Raw genomic sequence first — 22,418 nt, 5'->3', positions numbered from 1 at the left:
GGGTGGGAAAGAGGGCCAGGAGAGGCCCGAGGGGCCCTGCCCACAGGCAGAAGGGAGGGCCCTCTTGTTAAAGGGTGGATTATGTGTGGTTCACATAGTGAGTCTCCCATTTATTGAACTTAATTGTGTCTTTGAAATCAGTTAGAAGTTTCTTAAGTTCCCCTCCCATTTTTCTTTAAAAAATTTTGCAATGGAATCTTCCAGTCCTATCAAATAGGTAACCCAAATTCAAACATGTATGTATTTTAACCACTGCTGTAGGGTCAATGTAAGGTGAGCCCCATAAAACAAGGGGCAGATGAGTTCTGGATGGGAGAGGAGGGGAAAGGGTTTATGAAGAGGGTGACACTTTAGGTGAACCTTAAAGGGAAAGAGGCTTGTGAACTGGGAGGTTGGGAAAGACTAGAAGAGATGCATGTCATGGAGCACAAGTGGAGGGGGGAGAATATTCTTGAGGAACAGTGAAGGTGTTCCGTGGTGAATGGATGAGAGCCGTTTCTGTGAGGGTGAAATGGTGTGTACAGAAAAAGGAGCTTGCGACCTTCTAGTGGGGCATTGAGTGTTACGGTGAATCCTTACCCGTTCAGATGGGTAACGAGTGGACCTCTGAGTCCAAGAAGACGGGATGTCGGTGGAGTGAAGGATGGGTTGGAGAGGGAAGAAACTGGGGCTAGGAGGTCAGTTAGAGCCTTTTATAACAATACTCACCATCAGATGCACAAAATGACGAGATACTGCAGAAGTAAGTATGGTAAGTCCAGTAGATGGTTGGAGATTGGAGGAGGAGGGGGAGTAATAGAAACTTTTGAGCCTGGAAACCCAAAGGAGAGGAACACAAGTGCCAGCTTGACATCTTGAGCTTGAGTGACAATTATTCCATTTCTGAGTGCCTTAAAAACACTGGGATGTGATAATAAGGTGTTAACTTTTTCTCTTTGAAGGTTACTGTTTTGTTTTTGTGGAGAATCAGTTGTCTTATATTTAAATTTTGAACAGGTTGCTCAAGCACAGCACGTGCAGGGAGAGAGCTACCTGGTGTACAACATCATGAGCAGTGGGGAGATTGAGTGCAGCAACACTCTGGAGGACGCGCTGGACCAGGCTCTGCCCAGCCAGGCCTTCGCTTACCGCCCTGTGCGGCAGCGCGTCTACGCGCTCTTACTCGGGGACGGCAGGGGTGAGTTGGTTGGTCTCTTAGTAATGGTGCTGTTTGGAGTTGAATCCTGAGAAACTGCCCAGATGAAGCAGAATGCATTCTTTCAGGACATGGATACAATTAAATAGGGTTTTGTTTCTCTGTAAAATCTATAGCTGAGAATACCACTTACATCTGTGCAAAATTAAGGGTAAATGCCCTGGGACATCTATATCTAATTAGCAAGCAGTTGATCAGTATTCATTAAAAGAAGAGTGCATTGTTTCTATAAAATGTCATATTTTTATGCCTTAAAAGGATTTATGCATTTTAAAAAATGTGAAAACCCTTTTCTCCTATAGGAGCATAGGGTATGTTTATTATTAGAAGACAATGTCTGCTTACTCTCCCTCAAAATGTGATTTTCATAAAATAATTTTATAAAATCTAGTATATCGTATTCTACAATATAAGCAAAATTTTCCTTTAGAGTTTTTGTAATTAAGTTTATGTTTTTCCCCATCTATATTTCCATTGCACAATAGCAACAACGGTATAGGGAGAGGACTGCCAATGGCCAGAGCAGTAAACTTGGGAGAACCTTTAACACCAAGTCTAAAATTGACCAGGCTCTATAACCCTCTATTAGGGATAAGTGTAGGGGGAGTTGGGAGTGTAAAAGAGCACTTCTTGGTAGAGACTAAAGATGTTTAATGCATTTAGGTACCTCTTGTATAAGGCCTTGCCCACCCTAAACAGGCCGACTGGAATGTCATGGTCTGATTTGAGAGTGCTGTGATGAGGAATGGGGTCCAGCACACTATCATCAGGACAAGAGACAGAAGCAGTAAGATCCTGGTGAGAGGATGTCTGTGGCCCTTTTACCTAAACTCCATTATTTCCAGACATATCAATATTATTATTAATATTATTCCAGAAAGTAAACTTTACGTAATCTAAAGGTGGTGATAGAATCATCAGATTAAAATGTCCTAATTTTTCTTTTTTTTTGGTGGGGAGGAGTGGCAGAGTTCTTTGAATCCAGTTATTATTAGATTCCTTACACTACCCAGTATGTACTGCTTTCTCCCGTCTGTGCTGTGAGAGTTCAAACACTTATGTGACCTAAGGAAGACATGAGAAAGATGTTTAAACTGATTTAAAAACGGAAACAGAAGAACTGCGTAATAAACTTTGGGACCAGATATTGTTTAAATAATTTTTTTCTATTTCTTATGTGGCTCTCTGCCCATATTCATTCTTAGCATGAATGATTACACATTGACTCTAATGATTAAAAAAAGTTATCTTCATCATGAGAAAACTTTACATTAAAGAATAATATTTGCCTGGAATTGTTTTTAGAATATTTTGTTAAATGAGGTTAAAATATATAAACTTCACTAATTTAAATTTCGTACTTTCTTAGTGCAAATTATTTACAGCCATATAGATGACTTTATTAGATAACCACAATAATAGGAAAAATTACTCAAATATGCTCTTGGATTATTAGATTTACCTGATTTTTTTCATGGTTGCTCTACTGTTTATAATATACATCTTTAACTTATCACAATTTGCTTTCAAATAGTATTATACCACTTTATGTGTAATGTGAAAACCTCACAACAGTATACTTTCATTCTCCCCATCATTTTTGCTATTGTTGCTTTATGTCTTCTGTATATTTTTTAAACTTTTTACTTTGAAGTAATTATACACTCAGAGAAGTTGCAGAAATAGTATTTCGAGTTCCATGTACCCTTCACCCAGCTTCCCCTGAAGATGACATTTTGTATAATCAAGTATAGTATCAAAGCCAGGAAATTGACGTTGGTACAATACTTTTAAGTAGACTACAGACTTTATTCATTCTTTCCCCATTCATTCGTGTACGTATAGTTCTATAAAGTTTTACCCCATGTCACTATACAGAACTGATCCATTGCCTCATGTCACAATATAGAACTGGTCCATCGCTACATGTTGCGATACAGAACTGGTCAGTTACCACAAAGAAACTCCCTCATCCTGCCTCTTTGTGCCCTGCCCTCTGTCTCTGTCCCCTGCTATGACCACTAGTCTGTACCCTATGTCTACACTTTGGTCATTTTGAGAGTGTTTTGTAAATGGCAACACATAGGACGTCATCTTTTGAGATTTTGCATATATTTTAAACCCCATAATACATGATTCTTATTTTTACTTTAAATCAGGGGTGGCAAACTTTTTCTGTGAAGGGCTGCGTGATGATAAATATTTTAGTCTTTGTGGGCCCCACAGTCTCTGTCACAAATTCTCAGCTCTGCTGCTGTAGTGCAAAAGTGGACATAGACAGTGTCAGTGAAGGAGTGTGGCTGTGTGCCAAGAAAGCTTTATCTAGTTTTCCCGTGTCACAAAATCTGAATTTTATATAATATTCCTGTGTCACAGAATGTTCTTCTTTAGATAATTTTCTAGTCATTTAAGTAATATGAAAAGTATTATTAGCTTTCAGACTGTATAAAAACGAGCCAGATTTCACCCATGGGCCGTTATTTTCCAGCCCTTACTGTAAACAGTTGTCTTTTATTAAAGTAATTAATAAATGAGAAAAAATGTTTCAGTACACCGTTTCTGGTACTCTTTATTCTTCTCTGTAGATCCAAGTTTCCTTGAGTATTGTGTTTCTTCCACACAAGAACTTTCTTCCACATTTCTTGTTGTGCTCATTTTAATTTCCTGAGTTTTTTTTTCCTGAAAATATCTTTATTTCAGAACATAATTTTGCTGGATGTATAATTTTAGGTATTTTTGTTCAGCACTTTAAAAATGTCGTTAGGTTGTGTCTGGCTTGTGTTGTTTCTCATGAGATGACAATGGTCCTTCTTCTTGTTGTTCCTCACATGTAGTAAGTGTTTTTCCCTCTGGCTTCTTTAAGATTTTTCACCCGATCACTGGTTTTTAGCAATTTGTTTAAGGTGAGCTGTGGAGTGGTTTACTCTGCCTTTATTCCACTGAGGATTCTTGAGCTGCTCGTATCTATGTTTCCTTTCAAATTTGAAAAAAAATTGAGCATTATTCCACCAAATATTGTTTTCTGTCTTCATTACTTTCATCTCTCGCTCTGGGCCTCCAGTTACATGTATGGTTTACACCTCCTAGTGTCCCTCAGGCACCAAGACTAGTTTTGAAGGCTTTTTTCTCTCTGCTTCAATTTGGGTATTTCCTGTTGCTCTGTTTTCAAGTTTACCAAGCCTTTCTTTGGGAACATCTAATCTACTATTAACTCATCTGTCATTTCAGATACTGTGTTTTTTAGATATTTTTTTCAATTTCCATTTCTTTCTTGTCTTCATGTTTTCCTTTAAATCCTTAAAATTATTCACATTAGCTGTTTTCAAGTCTTTGTTTACTAATTCCATCATCCTTCTCATTTCTGGGTCTGTGTCTGTTTATTGACTTTTCTCCTCATAATGGGTCCCTGTGTTCCTACTTATTCTCATGTCCAGTAGTTTTTGATTTTATGCTGGAAGATTTTGGGTCTGTGAAGGGTATTGACTTCTGTTTCAGGGCCTGCCTTCCACTTTATTAGAGTGAGGCTATAGAAATCTCACCCTAGACCTAGAGTGGCCCCACTCCTGAGGCTCAGCCTTCCTGGGCTGTCACCTGAGTGCCAGGTATTTAATGAGGTCTCTGCACCTTGGCTGTTGGGACTCAATGTCTGGAGTCCCATGCAGGCTCTAGTAGTTGGTCAGCAGGGAACCCAGTAGTTGTCTTGTCTGGCCTCACTGAGTTTTGCGCTGGACACACAGAGCTCAGTCCTCAACTAGGAGCTCAAGGGCACTCCAGTGCCGATTTCTGGGGCCCCTTTCTGCACCTCACCAACTCTCAAGTATGCCGCCCTGTAGTCCTAGCTGTTGTGACAGCCTTGATCTGCAGACTGTCTCCTTGTCACAGAGACTTTCTCACCTAGCTAGGGCTCTCCGTCCCTAGGCTGTAGTCTACAGAGTGTCTCTAGGTAGCATATTGGAATGATGACTGTCCAACACGAAAATGCAGTGCCTTCAAAAGTTTGTCCAGATCTGGAGCTGTTGGTGAGACGACTGGTCAGCAGCACCACCACCACATCTTGGTTATCATGCCACTGTCCTCTGGTCATCAGCTCTGCCCCATCTCAGCCATCCCTCACGGTCCTCTGGTCATCAGCTGTGTCCTTTCTCAGCCATCCCTCATGGTTCTCTGGTCATCAGCTCTGCCCCGTCTTGGCCATCCCCTCGTGTCCTCTGGTCATCAGCTCTTCCCCATCTTGGCTGTCCCCCGGCCCTTGTGTAGTATTCTAGGTGCTGATGAAGTTGAGTGCTAACATGATTCTTGTTCCTCTTATGGTCACTTTTTTTCTCTTGGAAAGTTTTTTTATATTCTCTATCTTTTATGTTTGAAAATTTTTCTCCCCTCTGTTATCTCTGTTTTCTTTTATTTGAACTGCTAAGAGATGGATGTTCAACTTCCTGGGTTGATCTGTGTTTCTTCATCTTTTAATTCCTGGTTTGTTTTCCCTACATTACGGGAATATCTCACCACCTCATTCTCAGCTCTTATGGGAAAGTTTCCCTCCTTCCTTCCTCTCTCCATTGAGGCCCCTGTCCTGAGGCCCTGGATGAGTCCACAGCCTCTCTCTGTTCTCTCTACTGCAGCTCTGCCCATCCAGCTCCTCCCTGAACCCCTGGTATTGGTGACCCACCTTCCTCCCTTCCCTCTGTGCTCTCTGCTGACCTCCATGTGTTGGAGGGCCTTTTACACCCAAGCTGTCTCATTCACTTGCATTGCTTTAAAAACGATATCTATGTTGACAAATACAGAATTTATTTTTCTGGCTCAGGCCATTCTTCTGATCAATTCTATGTATCCCTCAAGCCCTTCAAAACGAACTCCTTCGAATTCCTCCCCTATTCCCTCATCAAAAGTAGTAAGCTCCTCTCTGAAAGCACCTTGTGTTTTCGTTCTTCAGCTTATCACAGTTTACACCTGCGTGTTTAAGTGCTTATTTGTCTGATGTCCCTCCTCACCATGGGGCTGTAAGCTGAGCTAGCAGGGACTGACTGTTCAGGGAGCATTTTGCTGCCCCTCGGGATTTCTTCTGTGAATTAGGTGATCGATACATGTTTGTTGAGTGTGTGTGTAAAATACGACCTCTTCAGGAGTATCTGGATTTAGCAAGGCCTTCTTTAGAAAGGGGTAACTCTAATGGTTGAATTTCAGACAGGGGAGGGAATGTGAGGTCTCTCGAATCCCACTAGGTGAGCAGCTGTCTCCAAGCCAGTCTGATTGGCAGGTGGGAGCCACTCATTTAAAGTGAGATTTAGAATCAAAGGTGCCTTTAACTCCACGGCTGTGGACTCTAAGCACCAGAGCCAAGCTCTTAAACTTGCACAGCTGTAGACACTAGATGTCCGAGTCAGAAGGCAAGGCACTGAATTGATATGTTGATACTTCAAAGTCCCTAATTATGGGTACAGTTTGGATACTGATCTATTGGATACTACAGTTCATCTGATTATGTTGGAGGGTGCTTCTTTATGGAGTGCTTGGTTGTGTTTTATATAGTTGAATATATGATATTTAGATGGCTCAATGGCCTTGTGGCCCCAAGGGGGAGAAACCTGAAGTCACTCAGTTTCTAGCCCGTCCCTGGCTTCATACCCATTCTTACCTCTGATTCCAACTCTGTCTCTGTTTTTCAGTCTCCCTAATGTTATTCTTAGCTTAAACTGCTATGAAACCTTATAAACTTTAGGAAATAGAAGAAACTCAGAAAGATGCAAAGTAAAGAATCTATTCTGTCTCCTCTTTACATCTCCCTGGTTAACAGTGTTGGAGGAAACCTGTGCACGTTGTCCTTTTTCCTGGTTGGTCTCTCTGCATTCTCACCCAGCAGACACTCTGGGAGTCCCCCATGGAAGTTGGAGAGGGCTGACAGTTTTGTGATGGAGTGGTCAGCCCTGTGTGTGATACTCACTGTCCAGTTAGTGTGGCACCTTTGCAAAGTGCCTGTAGGCCATCAACTCATTAGAGTCCTAGACAGTGACCTAAAAGGTGATTTTTTTTCCCAAAAATGTACACAAAAAGAATGTTTGGGAAGTTTTTCTATTTTTTTAAGGACTAAGGCCACATGCAATTATAGATTAAACCAGCAGTATAAAAATAGTACAGAATCCTAAGGACAAGTATATTTTTAAAGAAGCCTGGAGAGTTGTTACCAAACTGGAAAATCAGAGTATTTGAGGCATTAAAATTGACATTGCTTCTCCTCATTCTCTTTCCCCTGCCAGTGCCACCCCCACACATGCCCACAGACCCTCCAGATCATGTGAGAGGAGGAGGCACTTTTGAGAGTTTGTGTGTTCACATAATCTTGTCAGAGTTTTTAGGGAGCGAGGTTGGAAGTATAGACAGTTTCACAATTTTGTTCCCAGGGAGAACTGTCGTAGTTATATGTAGAAGATTTTATGAGAAGGACTCTGTATGAAGAAGACACAGTTCTTGCTGTCAGGAGGCCACGGTTGGGGTGGCTAGCTAGGGTAAGGAAGTAGCATCTGCTGTAGTCTAGCCAATAACCTGTGGTGGGACAAAGCGCGTGCTTAGGAGAAGGGTTTGATTCCCCTAGTATAAAGGAAAAGTAGGAGTTAACCGAGTGCCCATCGAGGGAGGTGGGCTTCAGAGAGGAGGCTTGGGTGGGGAAGAAGAGAGTCCAGCCCAAGGAACACCATGTCCAAATGCGGAGGTAAGATGAGGTGTGGGAGTATGAGGGCCCTGAAGTACTCCAGCAGGGAGCCCTGATGTGGGAGTGAGAGCCAGGGGCTCCCTGGTCCACCCAGGCCAGCAGCATCTGGTTAGAATTGGTCATCTGTCCTTTTATTCTGGCACCTTAAGCAGCTATTGGGGGATCTTAGTGAGGGAGAGCAACCTGGTGAAACTTTCACTTCAACAAACGCAAAAACCAAAAAACCTCTGTTTACAGGGGGAATGGTGAGGATGGGGAGGAGACTGAAGATGAGAAATGGTCAGGAGCCTGATCCAGCGGCCAGTGCCAGAGTGGAGAAAAGGGATAGGCTTGTTGCGGAGAGAGTTTTTCTGACAGGGAGGGCCCTGAGGGAGGACAGGCCCTGCGGCAGCTAGAGGGAAGCAGGCGTGGGAGCAGGGAGTTCCCCTGCTGGAAAGAGACAGGCTAAGTGAGAACACAGATGGAGTGGGAAAGCCTTCCTTCCCCGTGGCTTTGCTGAGGAAGGTGGCAGAATGGAAGTCAAGCTGAACTCTTTATAGCAATTAACAGTCCACCCACATGCAAAAATGCCTTTGTTCTAGATTATTTCTAACAGATTTTGAATTGTCTGACATAATAATAGTTTTGATAGTTGCATAAAATACTGAATTTAGATCAGAAAGGATGATCATATTCCCACAGTTTTCCCTGTTTTCTGGAACAGTGTGAGGGGGGAGGGAAGCGAGAAGGACATTGTAGGCACCATCCAGGTGGTAAACTCTGCCTTGATTTCCTGAGCCAGCCATTCCCCCACCCCAGAGGCTGTTCTTGTTGAAAGATCCCTCAGATGGGAGAGTAGGGGGCCCTCTGTTGGATGCCTGAGGCCCCTCTCAGTGACCTTGGACATGAGCATGCACTGTGCTCACCACTTGGATTAGCCAGGCAGAGGTGGTCTGTTGCTCTCTGAGTCTGGTGACAAGTGTTCGTACTCACACGCATCTCCTGACGCAGCTTTCTTTTCTCAGATGATTCTAGCTCCTGCCCCACTGTCAAGGAGTGGTTTGTGTACTCTGGGAACCCGCTGAAGCACCCAGACCTCGTCAGGCCTCTGCCGATGAATCTTGCAGGTACAGACAGCCTTGATGTAAATAAATCACTTGCTTGTTCACAGATGATACACATCTAATAATGGATTTGTTGTGGAAACATTTTTCCAGAACTGCACATAGACTAATTTTCATTTCAACGCTGGGTCTAAGAGGAATGTATCTATCTAGTAAAATTCTAAAACAGCAGAGGAAAGGGCATTACACAAATTTGCCCTGGCCAGCCTGTGTGTTGCTTGCTCTACCTCACTCCCTCAGCTCCTAACTCAAGGTCCACGCCAGGGGGAGAGAGAGAAACAGGCGGAGGAGCATGGTTGTGGGTCCAGGCCCATTACTGCCCATCCCCAGGGCCTGACGCCTAGTTGTTGCTCAGTAGACATCCAGTGAAGTAGCAGGATTGGGTTTTCCCTACTCTGCTTGAATCAGCTCTTCTCACCACTGAAAGTGTATTTTGATGAACTGGAAAGGAGAGAGAAAGGACAATTATTTTAACTGGAAGAGTCAGTTTTCTCCTCGTGACGGGTATCTTCAAACATGTAATGGGAGAGAAGGAAAAACAGGGTTCACCTAGAATCAGCTGAAGGAAATCCTTTCTTCCTATGAGTTCTTAACATCTGGAAAAGGTTGGGAATTCATGACTGTAGGGGACAGTGTCTCCATACAGACAGTTAGGAAGAGGAGGGTGGGTTTAGTGTTTATTCTTAGTGGCCCTTCTCATTGTTTCAGAGAGCAAATATTTTTCTAAAATTTTGATGTTCCATTTTTGTATCTGTTAAATTCTCTCATGTCACTATTATTTTCCATCACACAAGCCTGTAATTTACCAAATAAGGATTTGAGCACTGCAAAATGTTTTTCGATTGGAATTGTATTGGGAGAAAAATTGAGGAAAGTTATTACAGAATTTCCTTATTCTCTCAGTCAGTGATACACTCAAACCTAAAAAGGTACTTATTGCCAAAACAAATTCAGATGAATTGGCATTTGTTTTTACAGCAAGAAGTATTTTTTAAAAATAGCCAAAATAATTTTCCAGAAATGTTTTGTTGTTTGTGTAATTTTCATCTTATAGTATCTTTCCAAAAGTAATGTGGAAGTGGATTATTATAGTTCTCTTCATGGCATGATTTAAGGAGAATATTTGGCTATTCATTGTTATATTATGAGTTAATTTTAAAGGCCACTTCATATAATGTTTTAATAAACTCTAGAAGTCATGTAGTTATCAGAGAGACTACTTCTGGGGCTTATGAAACCATTCTCCCTGGCACTACTGGAATTGCAAAGCTTGTACTCATGGCCTGCACAGACTGCATGTCAGGATTCTGCTTCTAGAGGGAACTTGGGAAGCTCATTTCCTGCACAGAGGGCCTTGTCTAAAGGACATGTTCAGGACATTGCCAGAGACCTGGAAACGTGACTTTAACTGTTGTTGCAGGTGGTTTAGACAAATGACTCTCTTTGTTTGTGCTTATGTTCATAATGATACAAAAATGACAAAACTTTAATATTTAATGCCTTTCTATATCCATGAGGAAAAATACCAAGTGGTTTTTAGATTAAAATGAAAGATGGACCATCCACATTCCTGTCACAGCATTTTCCATTGATCAAACAGTGTATGATTAAAGACAGTGGAATCCTGCTGATTGATCCTCTCTTTCCACTGTGTCAGGAAACCTACCTTATACATAGGTGCCACATGATCTTTTCCGTGACTAGAGCAGTTGCTCCCAAGTCAGACCAGCAGCAGGGTTGTCACAGAGTTGAGCATTACCTTGGGACACCATATCTGATGTTCCTTGTTCTCCTGAGATAGTTTTAATTAGCTTGATCTCATAAATGCTGCATTTTCAGTCTCCCAATATAGTCGCCAGAGTGCTCTTTTTGTTTGTTTGTTTTTTTGGCTGAGAAAGATTCACCCTGAGCTAATATCTGTTGCCCATCTTCCTCTTTTTGCTTGAGGAAGATTTGCCCTGAGCTAACTTCCATGCTAGGCCTCTTATTTTGTATGTGAGTTGCTGCCTCAGCATGGCTGCCAATGAGAAGTGTAGGTCCGCACCCAGGAACTGAACCTGGGCTGCCAAAGTGGAGCGAATCGAACTTAACCACTAGGCCATGGGACCAGTCCCTCAGAGTATTCTTTTTTTAAAAAAGACTTTTTCCTCTGTTAGCACAATAAGTTAATGCTCATGTTGTTTTTAAATGGTAGAAATAAAAAAGAAATCACAGATCTTTTTCAATAAAGTGGAAAGGAGATAGAAGGGGAGCAGAAAAATTATAGAAATTACCTAAAAATTAGGAAAGGGAAAGAATTAAAATGACCCGCCAGGGAGTAGAAAAATAAATTTTATTACTGATATATTTTATTCAGGAATCTCATTTAAATGCATATATTCCCATCTGTGTTCCCGTCTTTGTGTGTGTGTATGTCTAGGATATATATACACATTCGGATATATATATATATACACACACATACATACACACACACACACATATAAGATATATTTCTATATATATATATACACACACACACATTCATATATATTATCTATATTACATGTCATTTATCTTAAAATATGTCATGAAAGATGATGTTTCTGATAACACAAGTAGGGTGTACCTTGAAGTTTAGCTTCCTTTCCCCAGACACAACTCTTAAATGTCCCTCAAGTTGTCCGTGTGTGTGTTCATTCCCAGGGCACAACTCCACTCTCATTCTTCCTCATGTACAGATGTTCTGCATTTTGTGAAGTGAGTCTTGGACCAAACAACAGGCAAGCATTTGAAATTGCTTTTTTATCTTCAGAACTGGAGATTCTTCTTTAGACAAAGTATAGGTGATTTTTTTTCTCTTTTCAGTGTCATTTTTTCATCATTATAAGCATATCCTTATTTTAGAAATCTAGAAAAGTTAATTGCACACATCTAATTGGTAATTTGTCTATATAGAATGATTGTTTTAAAGTGTGTTCCAGAATCGGTAAGTAAACTTACTATCTCTTGGCTCTATAAGGACGTTTGACTCACCAGACTCTTGCAGACCATCTTAGAAGACTGTTTTACAAAATGAAATGAGGTCAAGTTACACATTTCATGAAGGCACTATATTTGACTCATTCCATCATTGGTTAAACAATTGTAGTGAAGTTTTCTTTGTTCATCTCCTCTTATATACTCTTTTGAAGATTTTCATGTTGACACTTGATGTATACAGGTCAAGAAGGTCTTATCAAATCTTAGAGGTTCCTCTGGCTGGTACAAGTGCATGAACATGCACTTGGTGAGGAGATGCTCACATGGATGCCAGCCTCTCGACCAGCCCGTCTGATGTCAGGGATCAAGATAAATGGATTTAAAACCTCAATAGTGGTTTTTCTTCTATTTATAAAAATAATTTGAAGCTTTGCAAATAAATGTGTTACAAATACACGTGAGTCACAAGCTAATGGTTGAATTTTACACTGACTGCTTTTTATAGCCACATTCACTGTATTTTGAATGCATTAGATAGAAGCAGTATAACTTCCATTTTGCATGAAGTTAGATGACTCCTCCATCTAAGTGTAGAGTTTAATATTTTGAGATGGCAGTGCATTCTACTCCATTTATATCTGAAGGAATTTTTTTGCCTATTATAAATAGGCTCTTGAAATCCATCCAGCCAGAGTAAAGATTCAGTTTGCGTGTGAATAGTCAGGGCTTTAAATTTTGCTTTCTCTTGGCCGGGAATTCTCTGCCAAGCAGAGAATGCTAAATAAATATTCATTTAAATTGAACTTATGGGTTAAAACCTTCACAAGTAAATTTAAGACATAAGATATATTCAAGTTAATTTCCAGATGTTTCACTTCTCATCTCCTGAGAGTAGACACAAGCCAGGTAGTTTTATGGTTTTTCTCACCCTAGGAATATGCAAGGAAGATAATCATAAGATAATTCTAAAACCTAGCTATTAAAATACTTACTTCTGTATAAAAAGCACGTAGAAGTGCCATGGCTTAGAATCTAGGGGTATCTTTATTCATTCACTTGTGTTTATAGCTGTAAAAACACAAACAGGCCATTGCTTTGTTACTAATGAGGTGTGTCCAGCAACCCTCCACCCAGAGATTGGGTCCTCAAGACAGTCTTCAGAGTTGTCATTCATAGAAACGACCTTCTTCCCTGCCCTCTGCTCTGCCCTCTGGGGCTCAGTCCCTCTTGAAAAGCTCCTAGGCTTTTCTGTCCATCTATTAATACAAAAACTTTTACCAAGTCAGGAAATTAGGTTTTTGAAACTGATGAGTTTTAGATGAGATGCTAGTTGGTGACCTAGAGACCAGATTGCTTGTTTAGGTCTCTGAATTGTTCTTTGAAACATCTCAGCTGCCCCTGGAGCTTGGGTGAAATGTGAGGGCCACCCTTGATCTTTTCTGGCAGAGTCTGTCTGTGCCCACGACCTAGATGAGTGTGTGCGTGTGTGTGGCAGGGAGAGAGGAGCTCTCTTCCACAGCAGATAGTTTTAGCTGCTCTCCTCTGAGCTGATCTGCCTTCGAGTTCTGATCAAAATATGTTTCTTCTAAACTGAAGTTGCTAACAATTTCCTTTGTGTTTGGTAGGCTCAGCCCTCAGGTTGTCACACCAGAGTTAAAAACCACTTTGCTTAGAGCAAGTTTACCTGTAGAAGAGAACTAATCTAATGGTCCTTCAAAGAAATTCATGCTCTCCCTGGTCACGGGTCAGCTGAGCAGTCTCTGGGTGGTTGGGAGGAGCCCACACTTTACTGCACTTAGGAAACGAACCAACAAGCATCTGACTCAGGCCTTTCTGCAGAGTCACCAGAGCCTCTCCATGTGCTTGAGGGATGTGCCGCTTGTGGCGTAAAAGACAATAACCTCAGAACATGCTATCTTGTATTAAAAATAAAGATCCTCACCTTCTGGAGGAAGCTGTAGAGATCGCCGACAATGTACAGATGGGCATTCAATCCTTATTTCTTGATTAAATAAGTTACTGGTTGAATTTAGATTAAAATTCTCTGATATTAAAGAGATTGATGAGGGTGTGGTTTTTCAAGTGTGTGGTTTTCTATAATCTATTATGTATCATTGGACTTTCTCAAGGACCGATTTCTTTATTATTGGTAAGTTATTCTCTTTTTGTCTGTGTAAGTGATTTCTTAGCTTTTTGTTGAGGAATGTGGAGTGGCCTTCTGTCTTTGCCTGCATCAGAATCATCTGGAGGGCATGACACAACAGATGCTGCGCCACCCCTGGAATTTCTGGTCCAGTAGGTCTTGTATGGGACCCAAGAATTTGCATTTCTGACAAGTTCCCAGGTGATGCTAAGGCTGCTGATCTGATAAAAGATACAGGGGAAGTAAAATAAAACCCATCAGTCTGTAAGTTGCTTACCAGCTTTTTTGTTCCTTACGTCTCATAGCCTCCAGATCCTGAGACCTGAATAAATCATCCCCTCCATCCAGATGGGTTCCCTGGTACCTACAATTCTGGATGCGCTGCGAGTCCTGCACGGCCCTGCTGTGGAAGCTACACTCTGAGACCCTGTCCTTTTCTATTGCAGTGAAGAAGCCATCACCCTGGAGTCTTCCTCTGCCCTCTGCCTACTGTGTCCCCTAACCACCTCTTAGTTCATGACTTCTTCCATCCCCACTGTAGCCTGAGTCATCTCTCAGAGCACACATCTCATCACGGTGTACTCTGAGGCTAACGCTTCCGTTCCTTCCCATCATTCTTGGGTTAGAGACCTTAGCCGCTGTGTCTCCCTTCCCTGGAACTTGCTCTTTCCTTCCTCATTGTAATTAATTCCCACTAGCTCTTCATATCGCTCTTCCTTCTGTGATGCTCCCTCTCTTCACAGTTCGTCTACTGCACTGCATGCTCTCAGAGTCTCACACTTGGGGATGCATGTGCGCTCCACTGGATTGTGCACTCTCTGCGGGCAGACACTGAGGCTTTCTCATTCCCCCTCATGTCTCCATCACCTGCCGTGATGGCCGGCATCTGGTGGTTCCTTGGAAGTAGATGTCCAGTGCATGATTGGTGGGATGTTGGATTGATGGGTAGGAGGGAGGGTTCTGTCGGATGCCCATTGCTGCCTCCTTTTAGTCCCAGAAGAAATAATCTTCATGGAGCAAAGGCCGACCCAAAGGTTCCTGGTCATCTCTTCCATGGAAACTCCTTCTGTGCCCCTGCCCTGATTCACTTATTACTCTTTGACCTTCAGTATTCCTCTGGGGAGATCTTCATGGTCTTATATTGCAGTGTGTTTGCATGGCAGCCTTTGCCTGCAAGCTCTACCAAAAGAGTGACTGTCCATCTGTCCTATGGGGCTTCTCAGGACCTAGCAGCACACCTGGAATTGCAGGCCTCAGAATATGTGAATTCTCAACCTTCTCAGAAACATTTGTGACAACATGGGTGAGAAAAAGGCTGGTACACTGGTTGGCTGGTTTTATTTTTCTTACCCTCCTATCTTTTTTTTCAAAGATTTTATTTTTTTCCTTTTTCTCCCCAAAGCCCCCGGTACATAGTTGTATATTCTTCGTTGTGGGTCCGTCTAGTTGTGGCATGTGGGATGCTGCCTCAGCGTGGTCTGATGAGCAGTGGCATGTCCGCGCCCAGGATTCAAACCAACGAAACACTGGGCCACCTGCAGCGGAGCGCGTGAACTTAACCACTCGTCCACGGGGCCAGCCCCCCTCCTATCTTTTATTAGCCACAGACTGGGAAGTATCTTACCTGCGTAGCTAAGCCCATTCCATCCAGTTTTGTCCCTACTGGGAATGAATAACAGGCACAAGCGCTGTCACTATTCGCTTGCTCAGGAAGTTTCGCATTTATCACTGCCACTATGATTGGTTTTAAGTAGATCTCGTGAAGCTGAATTTTTTTGTATTAAACTCTTATATGTAAGCAAATGAGGCAAACACCACATAAACTCTGTGCACTGTCCGTGTCAGTGCACTCTACTGGGCACTTGGCCTCCCAGCTGTGCTCATGAGTATTTTATGCACATTGAAGAAAGGGCTAGAGCTTGCATTCTAGAATGTGCTTATGTCTGGAAGGTAGGGTTGTAGATTATTTTTATTTTATCTTTATGCTTTTCTATTTTTCTAAATTTGTTCCATTACATAACTTTTATAGTCAGAAAAAATGCTTTTCAGCTACCTTAGTATATTTGAAATAACTGTGATAATGGAATATTCTTCATTTACCTTAGATCAGGGGCTGGGAAACTTTTTCTGTGAAGATAAGTAAATATTTCAGGTTTTTTCAGATAGTTTTCATATAGTAAATATTTTAGGTTTTTTGGGTAATATGATCTCTGTTGCAACTACTTGAGTCTGTGTTTAAAGTATACTGGAAGCTCTGATTATGTTTACGTTCTAGTTCCTTTAAGCTTTAAAGCCCAAGGATGTCAGGAAGGGAAGAGGTTAGTGTCCTCTATTCTTTTATTGTAGTTCTACAAGAAGCATGTTATGACTTGCTAGTGCAAAGAATAATGGTAAATGGACTTTTTTTAAATAGGGGGAACGCCTAGTTTGAAACTCTTGTGGCTGAACCAAGAGCCAGAAATACAAGCCCGGCGCTTGGACACACTCCTGGCCTGTTTCGACCTTTCCTCCTCAAGAGAAGAGCTGCAGGCGGTGGAGAACCCTTTCAAAGCGCTGTGCTGCCTCTTGATCTACCTCTTTGTGCAGGTGACCTTGGCTCTGTGTTCTGATCACTGCAGTCGCTCCTCGCTCTTGGCCCTCCTGTCTTGTGGGGTGCAGTGCCCTGGGATGTAGCCATAGGCCAGTCCCCTGCATCATCTCCATCCAGTGTCTGCTCTGTGAACACTAGTCCTATGAAATGCGCTAAAACCAAAACAAGGGTTCTGTATTGGCATACGATCAAGAAGCCCTGTTTACTCTCAGACTTAGAGGTTTATAATGCGCATGACTGTGATAGAGGCTTGGGAAACCTCTCAGGTGAAGGAACCTGCTTTCACTTTGTCTATGCTTTCCAAGCTTTTTGAGCTGTGGAGTAGCTCCCTTGTGCTCGCGTCACTGCTCGGGTGCTTATTACTGTTCCTGGGGTTTTGTGTAGTGGGGAGAAGGTTTGGCTCCACAGTCTAGCTGACCTGGCTGGAGTCCCAGCTTTCCCTTAGGAGCTCTCCACTCCTGGGCAAATGACTTCAATTTTCCTGAGTCACATTCATTCATTCATCTAACAAATGTTTATTGAGCACTTAGCCTCATGTTTCAATCTGAGAACAAGGGAGTAGCTACTTCCTGGGATTGTGGAGCAGTCATGTTACAGAAAACCTGAGAAGCGTTTGAGAGGTGCCCATTGACATGTCTGGAGGATGATCCCCAGTATCCTCAGCATTAGTGTTCTCCTCACCTACTAACTCAGGAGTCGTGGGCCGCGTCCCAGGAGTGCAGTACGAGGTCCTAATCAGTATCCCTCAACAGGGTGGAAAATTTCTTTTTCGTTAGTTTTACACTTAGTTTGTATGTGAAGATTATAAAGGCCAGTGAAAAGATTGGCCTTTAAATAGTGTTCCCCATCCATGGTGATGCTGGACACCTCAGAAGAAGAAGGGCCTAGGTCCCTCCACCCCAGCCCTTCTTCTCCCCACTGCCCTTCGCCAGCTGCATTATGTTAAAATGACTTTTGTCTCACTGTGGTCATAACAAGTCCTTCACAATCATCTATTTCTTCACCTCATTTAGACTTTCTCAAAACTCTTGGCCCTTCAAGCCACCTTGTCTTCTCTACTGATCTCCGAATGTGCTGTCTCTTGGGTCTGCTTTGGCATGACCATCAAATTTTCATTTGCCTGGATTAGGAAGCTTTGTAATTTTGTTTTTCAAACACGAATTCACTTTACGAATTATTGTCTTTAAGAAACTTACTCTTATTGTAGACTTACATTTCGAGGGGACCTTATACTGACTTCTCCTTTCTAAATGTCCTCTTGGCCCTGCCACTCTATAGCTAGATCTGCATTTGCAGTTTGTGAAAACGTGGACTGAGTAAGTAACTCAGAGATGTTACTGCTTCATTATTGGTTTCACATGCATCAGTATAAACTTCAGTTTTTGCATTATTATTTTGAGTAGAATGTTTCTTTGCACGAGACTTAGCAAGTATAAATTAATAGAGGACAGCAGGATTATTTAATATTTAAGTGTAAAAAGATACTTCTTTTGATATTGTTATATATTCATGCATATATTACCAGTTAATATTTTCTGTCCGTTGTTTATTAACCCACAGGTGGCTGTGGCTGAAATGAGCCATGGTGGGAATTGGGAAGGGGAAGATAACCACTAGCTGAGTTTTCTCATCCTTACCAATAAGTGTGTTTTCTTCTCAATGCTGTATGTGTCTATATGGATAGTAATGCCGTGTGTTAGCACTCCTAGGACGTACATTTTGAATTATTCTTTCCAGCAGGAGAGATGGGTTGTTGAGCCCATTTGTAGTTACTCAACATAGCTCTGCTTGGTTATGAAAAACCACTTCCAGCAGAAAAAAACCCAAATGGCAGAATAGTAGCTTTACATCTCATATGTTTATATGAACCTGAAGCAAAACAAGCATCAGGGGGACAATTTCCGCTTTCACCTTCTTTCTACTAATTGCCTTTTAAATAAAAATCTCTTGAGTTTAAGTCAGTATGAGATAGGCTCGGTGTTGGTTTGACTTAAAGCACACATTTAAATTGGAACTTTCTAAAACTGGAAAACAACAAAGCAACACCTCAGTGGTATCCCATAGATTAAGAAGGTACTGTGTTATTATTCATAGGGATAATTGTTCTCTCAGGATTAATAAGGCTAAAAAGATAAATTTACAAAAATGTTATACTTCTATATAGTTAAGCCTAAATTAGATGTTTGGATGTACAGTATGGCTTAAAATTACGTACTTTTCAGTGTACAAAACTTATAGAAAATCTAAATGCTCTCAGTTAGTCCAACCTGCAAGTTAACAACAACAAAATTTTTATTAAAGGCTTACCTGAGAAAATTCTCTGGAAGGGTAAGTTTACATCATAGGAAGTATACATGTGTTTTATAATGTATAATAGAGCAAATACTTTATAATAATAATATCCAATATGTGAAATTCTAAAAACTTGGTATCACTAAGAATCAGACACCCTCTGATATATTTTAGATTGTTAACCACAAAGGTGGTGGCAGAGTATAAAATTGGTTAACTGTGAAAAGATATGACATATGAAATAGTTATTCTTTTCTCATAGGTTGATATTTTAAAATCAGCCTTCGTTAAGAGTTGCTAATGGTAAGAAGTAGAATTACATGCCAACAAACTTAAGTCTAGATGGAGAGAGATGGGGGTTTATGGATTTACAAAGAATATATTCTCTTCTTGGTCTTACTTGTATGATTGAGATCTGTTTTCTTGATCAAAAGCACTACACATTTGTAGATTTTTTGTTTTTCCCTGAAATAATTATAACTGTCATTCATACAAAGTCAACAACTGCTTTGTAATAAAAATGGAGTAGGACAGTGCTGGGGTCAGTGAGAATGTCAGTAGGTCTTCATCACTCAGTGTCTCATGACGGGTGCAGGTGACAGTGCAGGAGTACATGCCAGCTGAGAGCCTAGACACCACCTTCCTCCAAGAGAAACTGGGCAGGTCACAGTTAGGGGAAGCAGGAGTCCCCCATGAACAGTCTTTCAGACTTTTGGTGGCATCATTTTTCTTGGGAGTACCCATGTTAGCCGTTTTTTATCACCCAGGAAGAATCAAAATTGTTCCCCATGGGTGTGTTATTGTTTTCTTATTTTTTTCCCTCAAACCTTTACTTGCCACAGATGCATTTCCCTACAAAAGGAAGTTTTCGTATTCTTAGGGTGATGGTGGAACTGTTTTACAAGTGGATACTGTGGTGCTTTTATCTGGCTAGCAGAATTTGGTGGCTGGGCTACAAAAGTTGCCGCCTTGTCATCCTGTGCGAGGTGGTGCAGTAGAGCAGTCTGCTGCTGATGGCATCAGCCTGGCTCTGTCTTCTGTGCTCTCAGGACCTCTCCTCATTTCCACAGTTTACTTCAGACCCAGCTATTCCCCATCTGTCGCTTTCTCCATGTTGCTGTCTCTCCTTGTTTTTCTCTCACACCTTGATTAGACATTTTGATTCCACAAAGGATTGGAGGGGACTCATTTTGGGGATCCTGGTTTCCTTTAAACTGGATCCAAGGACAAAAGTTTCATCTGGGCTGGTGAGGGTAAATGTTTATCCCAGCCCTAACCAGTCCAGCTCAGGCCAGCTGTGGGTGCTCTCTGTCTGGGAACCCTTGAATTGCCAGCTCTGCACATTTGTGCCAAAAAATGATCACTTGTATCTCCCTAGGACTGAGACCTGGTCGTAGCTCCTGATTCCTCCCAGGCGCACTGGGGCTTTCTGCATTGCTAGACAGTATCCAGGCTCCCTGTCCAGCTTCCCTGGGCATTGTGGAGAGCTTTACACCAGGACTGTGGATGGGGGTAGGGAGGTCAGGCGTACTCACTTCTGCTTGCATCTTCTCTGCTGTCCGGCTGCTGCCTGAGGTCTAGACACACCGTGTGTGGGCGCCTGTGCTTAGTGTTGAGATGCATTTGTCCAGATTTTCCCCAGAACTAATGCTGGGCTCTCTTTTTCACTTTCAGGTGGACACTCTGTGCCTGGAGGATCTGCATGCTTTCGTTGCTCAGGCCTTGTGTCTCCAAGGAAAATCAACTCTGCAGCTTGTAGACTTACAGGTACTGGCATGACTGACTGATTGTCACAGTTCGGAAGACACCCCATCCTGACCAAAGGGTCAGTGCTCTTGCCAGCCTTTTTTTTTTTAAATTTTGGTGGGTATTTCACAGAAAAGATCAAGAAGGCATGTTTAGTCAAGTTGTCTCATGATACAGTGGTGTGGCTTCCTCCCTCAAACAGCTGAGCCTAGAGTCCTGGCAGGCTAGTTAAAGTTGTGAACAGCATCCCACACTCCAGCACTCTGTGAGCAGCTGGGTCAAATGCTAGCAAGCGCAGCCTCATTCCAGTTTTGAGGGCCTTGTCATTTTTGATACTGTCTCAGTATTCTAATAATTTGAAGGGAAGTTTGATCCTTTATAAACCTTACTAAACTTTGGGAAAATATAATGCCTTTTCCTGGCATTAGTAATTTTGGCTCGTATGCATCCTGTCCTGTTTTGTCCCTGGGCCTTGTCTCCCAGGCCACAGCACCTGCTCTTGGAAGGTGGTCACGTCACACCTCCCAGGTGTTCGTTCCCAGCTGCTTGCTTATCAGGTTTTCAGTAAAGATGTTTGATAGTGGAGACAGTGCACTTCCTCCAGGAGGTCCATCTTCTGTACTGTTCTATTCAGTGGAAAAAGCTAATAAAGCAATATTTTAATGTAACCTCAGAACTCTTACATACTGGGTTTAATTCATAAACTAATTCTCATAGCAGTCCAGTTAAACGAACAGTCCCAGACTTTTTCTTTTGTATCAGCAGTTTTATTACATTATTTGCAAAGAAGTTATTTTTAAAAGTGGATTTTTTTTCCTCCCTTTGGCAAAACACAATTTTAAAAAGTGAATTTTGAGTTGTTAGTAGGTTAATAATAATTTTGTTTTTTTATTGGGATATAATTGATATACAACTTTATATTAGTTTCAGATGTACAGCGTAATTATTGGATACACCCATGTGTCCCTTAATGACTGGGATACGTTCTGAGACACACTTTGTTAGGCACTGTTGTCACTGTGTGAGCATCATAGCTTGTACTTAAACCCAGATGGTACAGCCTACTACACACTTAGGCTGTATGGTACTAATCTTATGGGACCACCATCATACATGCAGTCCATTGTTGACCAAAATGTCACTGTTTGGTGCATGACTTTATTTGTATATTTTGCAAAATGATCACTACAATAAGTCTAGTTAATATTCATCGTGCATAGTTAGAGAATTTTTTTTCTTGTGCTAACTTTTAAGATTTACTTTCTTAGCAATTTTCAGATATGCAATACAGTATTATTAACTGTAGTCCCCATGCTGTACATTATATCCTCATGACTCATTTATTTTATAACTAGAAGTTTGTACCTTTTGACCTCCTTTACCCATTTGGCCCACCCCCATCACCCGTCCCTGGCAACCACCAATCTGTTCTCTGTGTGTGAGCTCAGTTTCTGGGGGTTTTTTTGTAGATTCTACATATGAGTGAGATCATTTGGTATTTGTCTTTCTGTCTGACTTATTTCTCTTAGCATAATGCCCTCTAGGTCCATCCATGTTGTTGCAAGTGGCAAGATTTCATTCTTTTTTATGGCTAAATAATATATATATCTATTTTCTTTTTCTGCATTTTCTTGATCCATTCATCCGTTAATGAACTCTTAGGTTGTTTCCATGTCTTGGCT

At 41.7% G+C, this 22,418-nt stretch overlaps 1 protein-coding gene across 3 annotated transcripts in view; it reads left to right on the top strand.

The window, feature by feature from the left end:
• Positions 1-22,418, top strand: part of FAM120B (family with sequence similarity 120 member B) — a 96,615-nt gene that overhangs the window by 29,646 nt on the left and 44,551 nt on the right. For all 3 annotated transcript variants that reach the window (XM_070256494.1, XM_005608159.4, XM_070256495.1), the window contains exons 3-6: positions 997-1,177; positions 8,906-9,007; positions 16,522-16,694; positions 20,665-20,757. In XM_070256494.1, coding sequence (XP_070112595.1) covers positions 997-1,177; positions 8,906-9,007; positions 16,522-16,694; positions 20,665-20,757 — 549 coding nt within the window. The remainder of the gene's footprint in view (positions 1-996; positions 1,178-8,905; positions 9,008-16,521; positions 16,695-20,664; positions 20,758-22,418) is intronic.

Source organism: Equus caballus, chromosome 31 (assembly GCF_041296265.1).
Source record: "Equus caballus isolate H_3958 breed thoroughbred chromosome 31, TB-T2T, whole genome shotgun sequence".
NCBI classification, from domain to species: domain Eukaryota; kingdom Metazoa; phylum Chordata; class Mammalia; order Perissodactyla; family Equidae; genus Equus; species Equus caballus.
The sequence above is the reverse complement of the archived record's forward strand: the minus strand, read 5'-3'. Positions and strand labels throughout refer to the sequence as shown.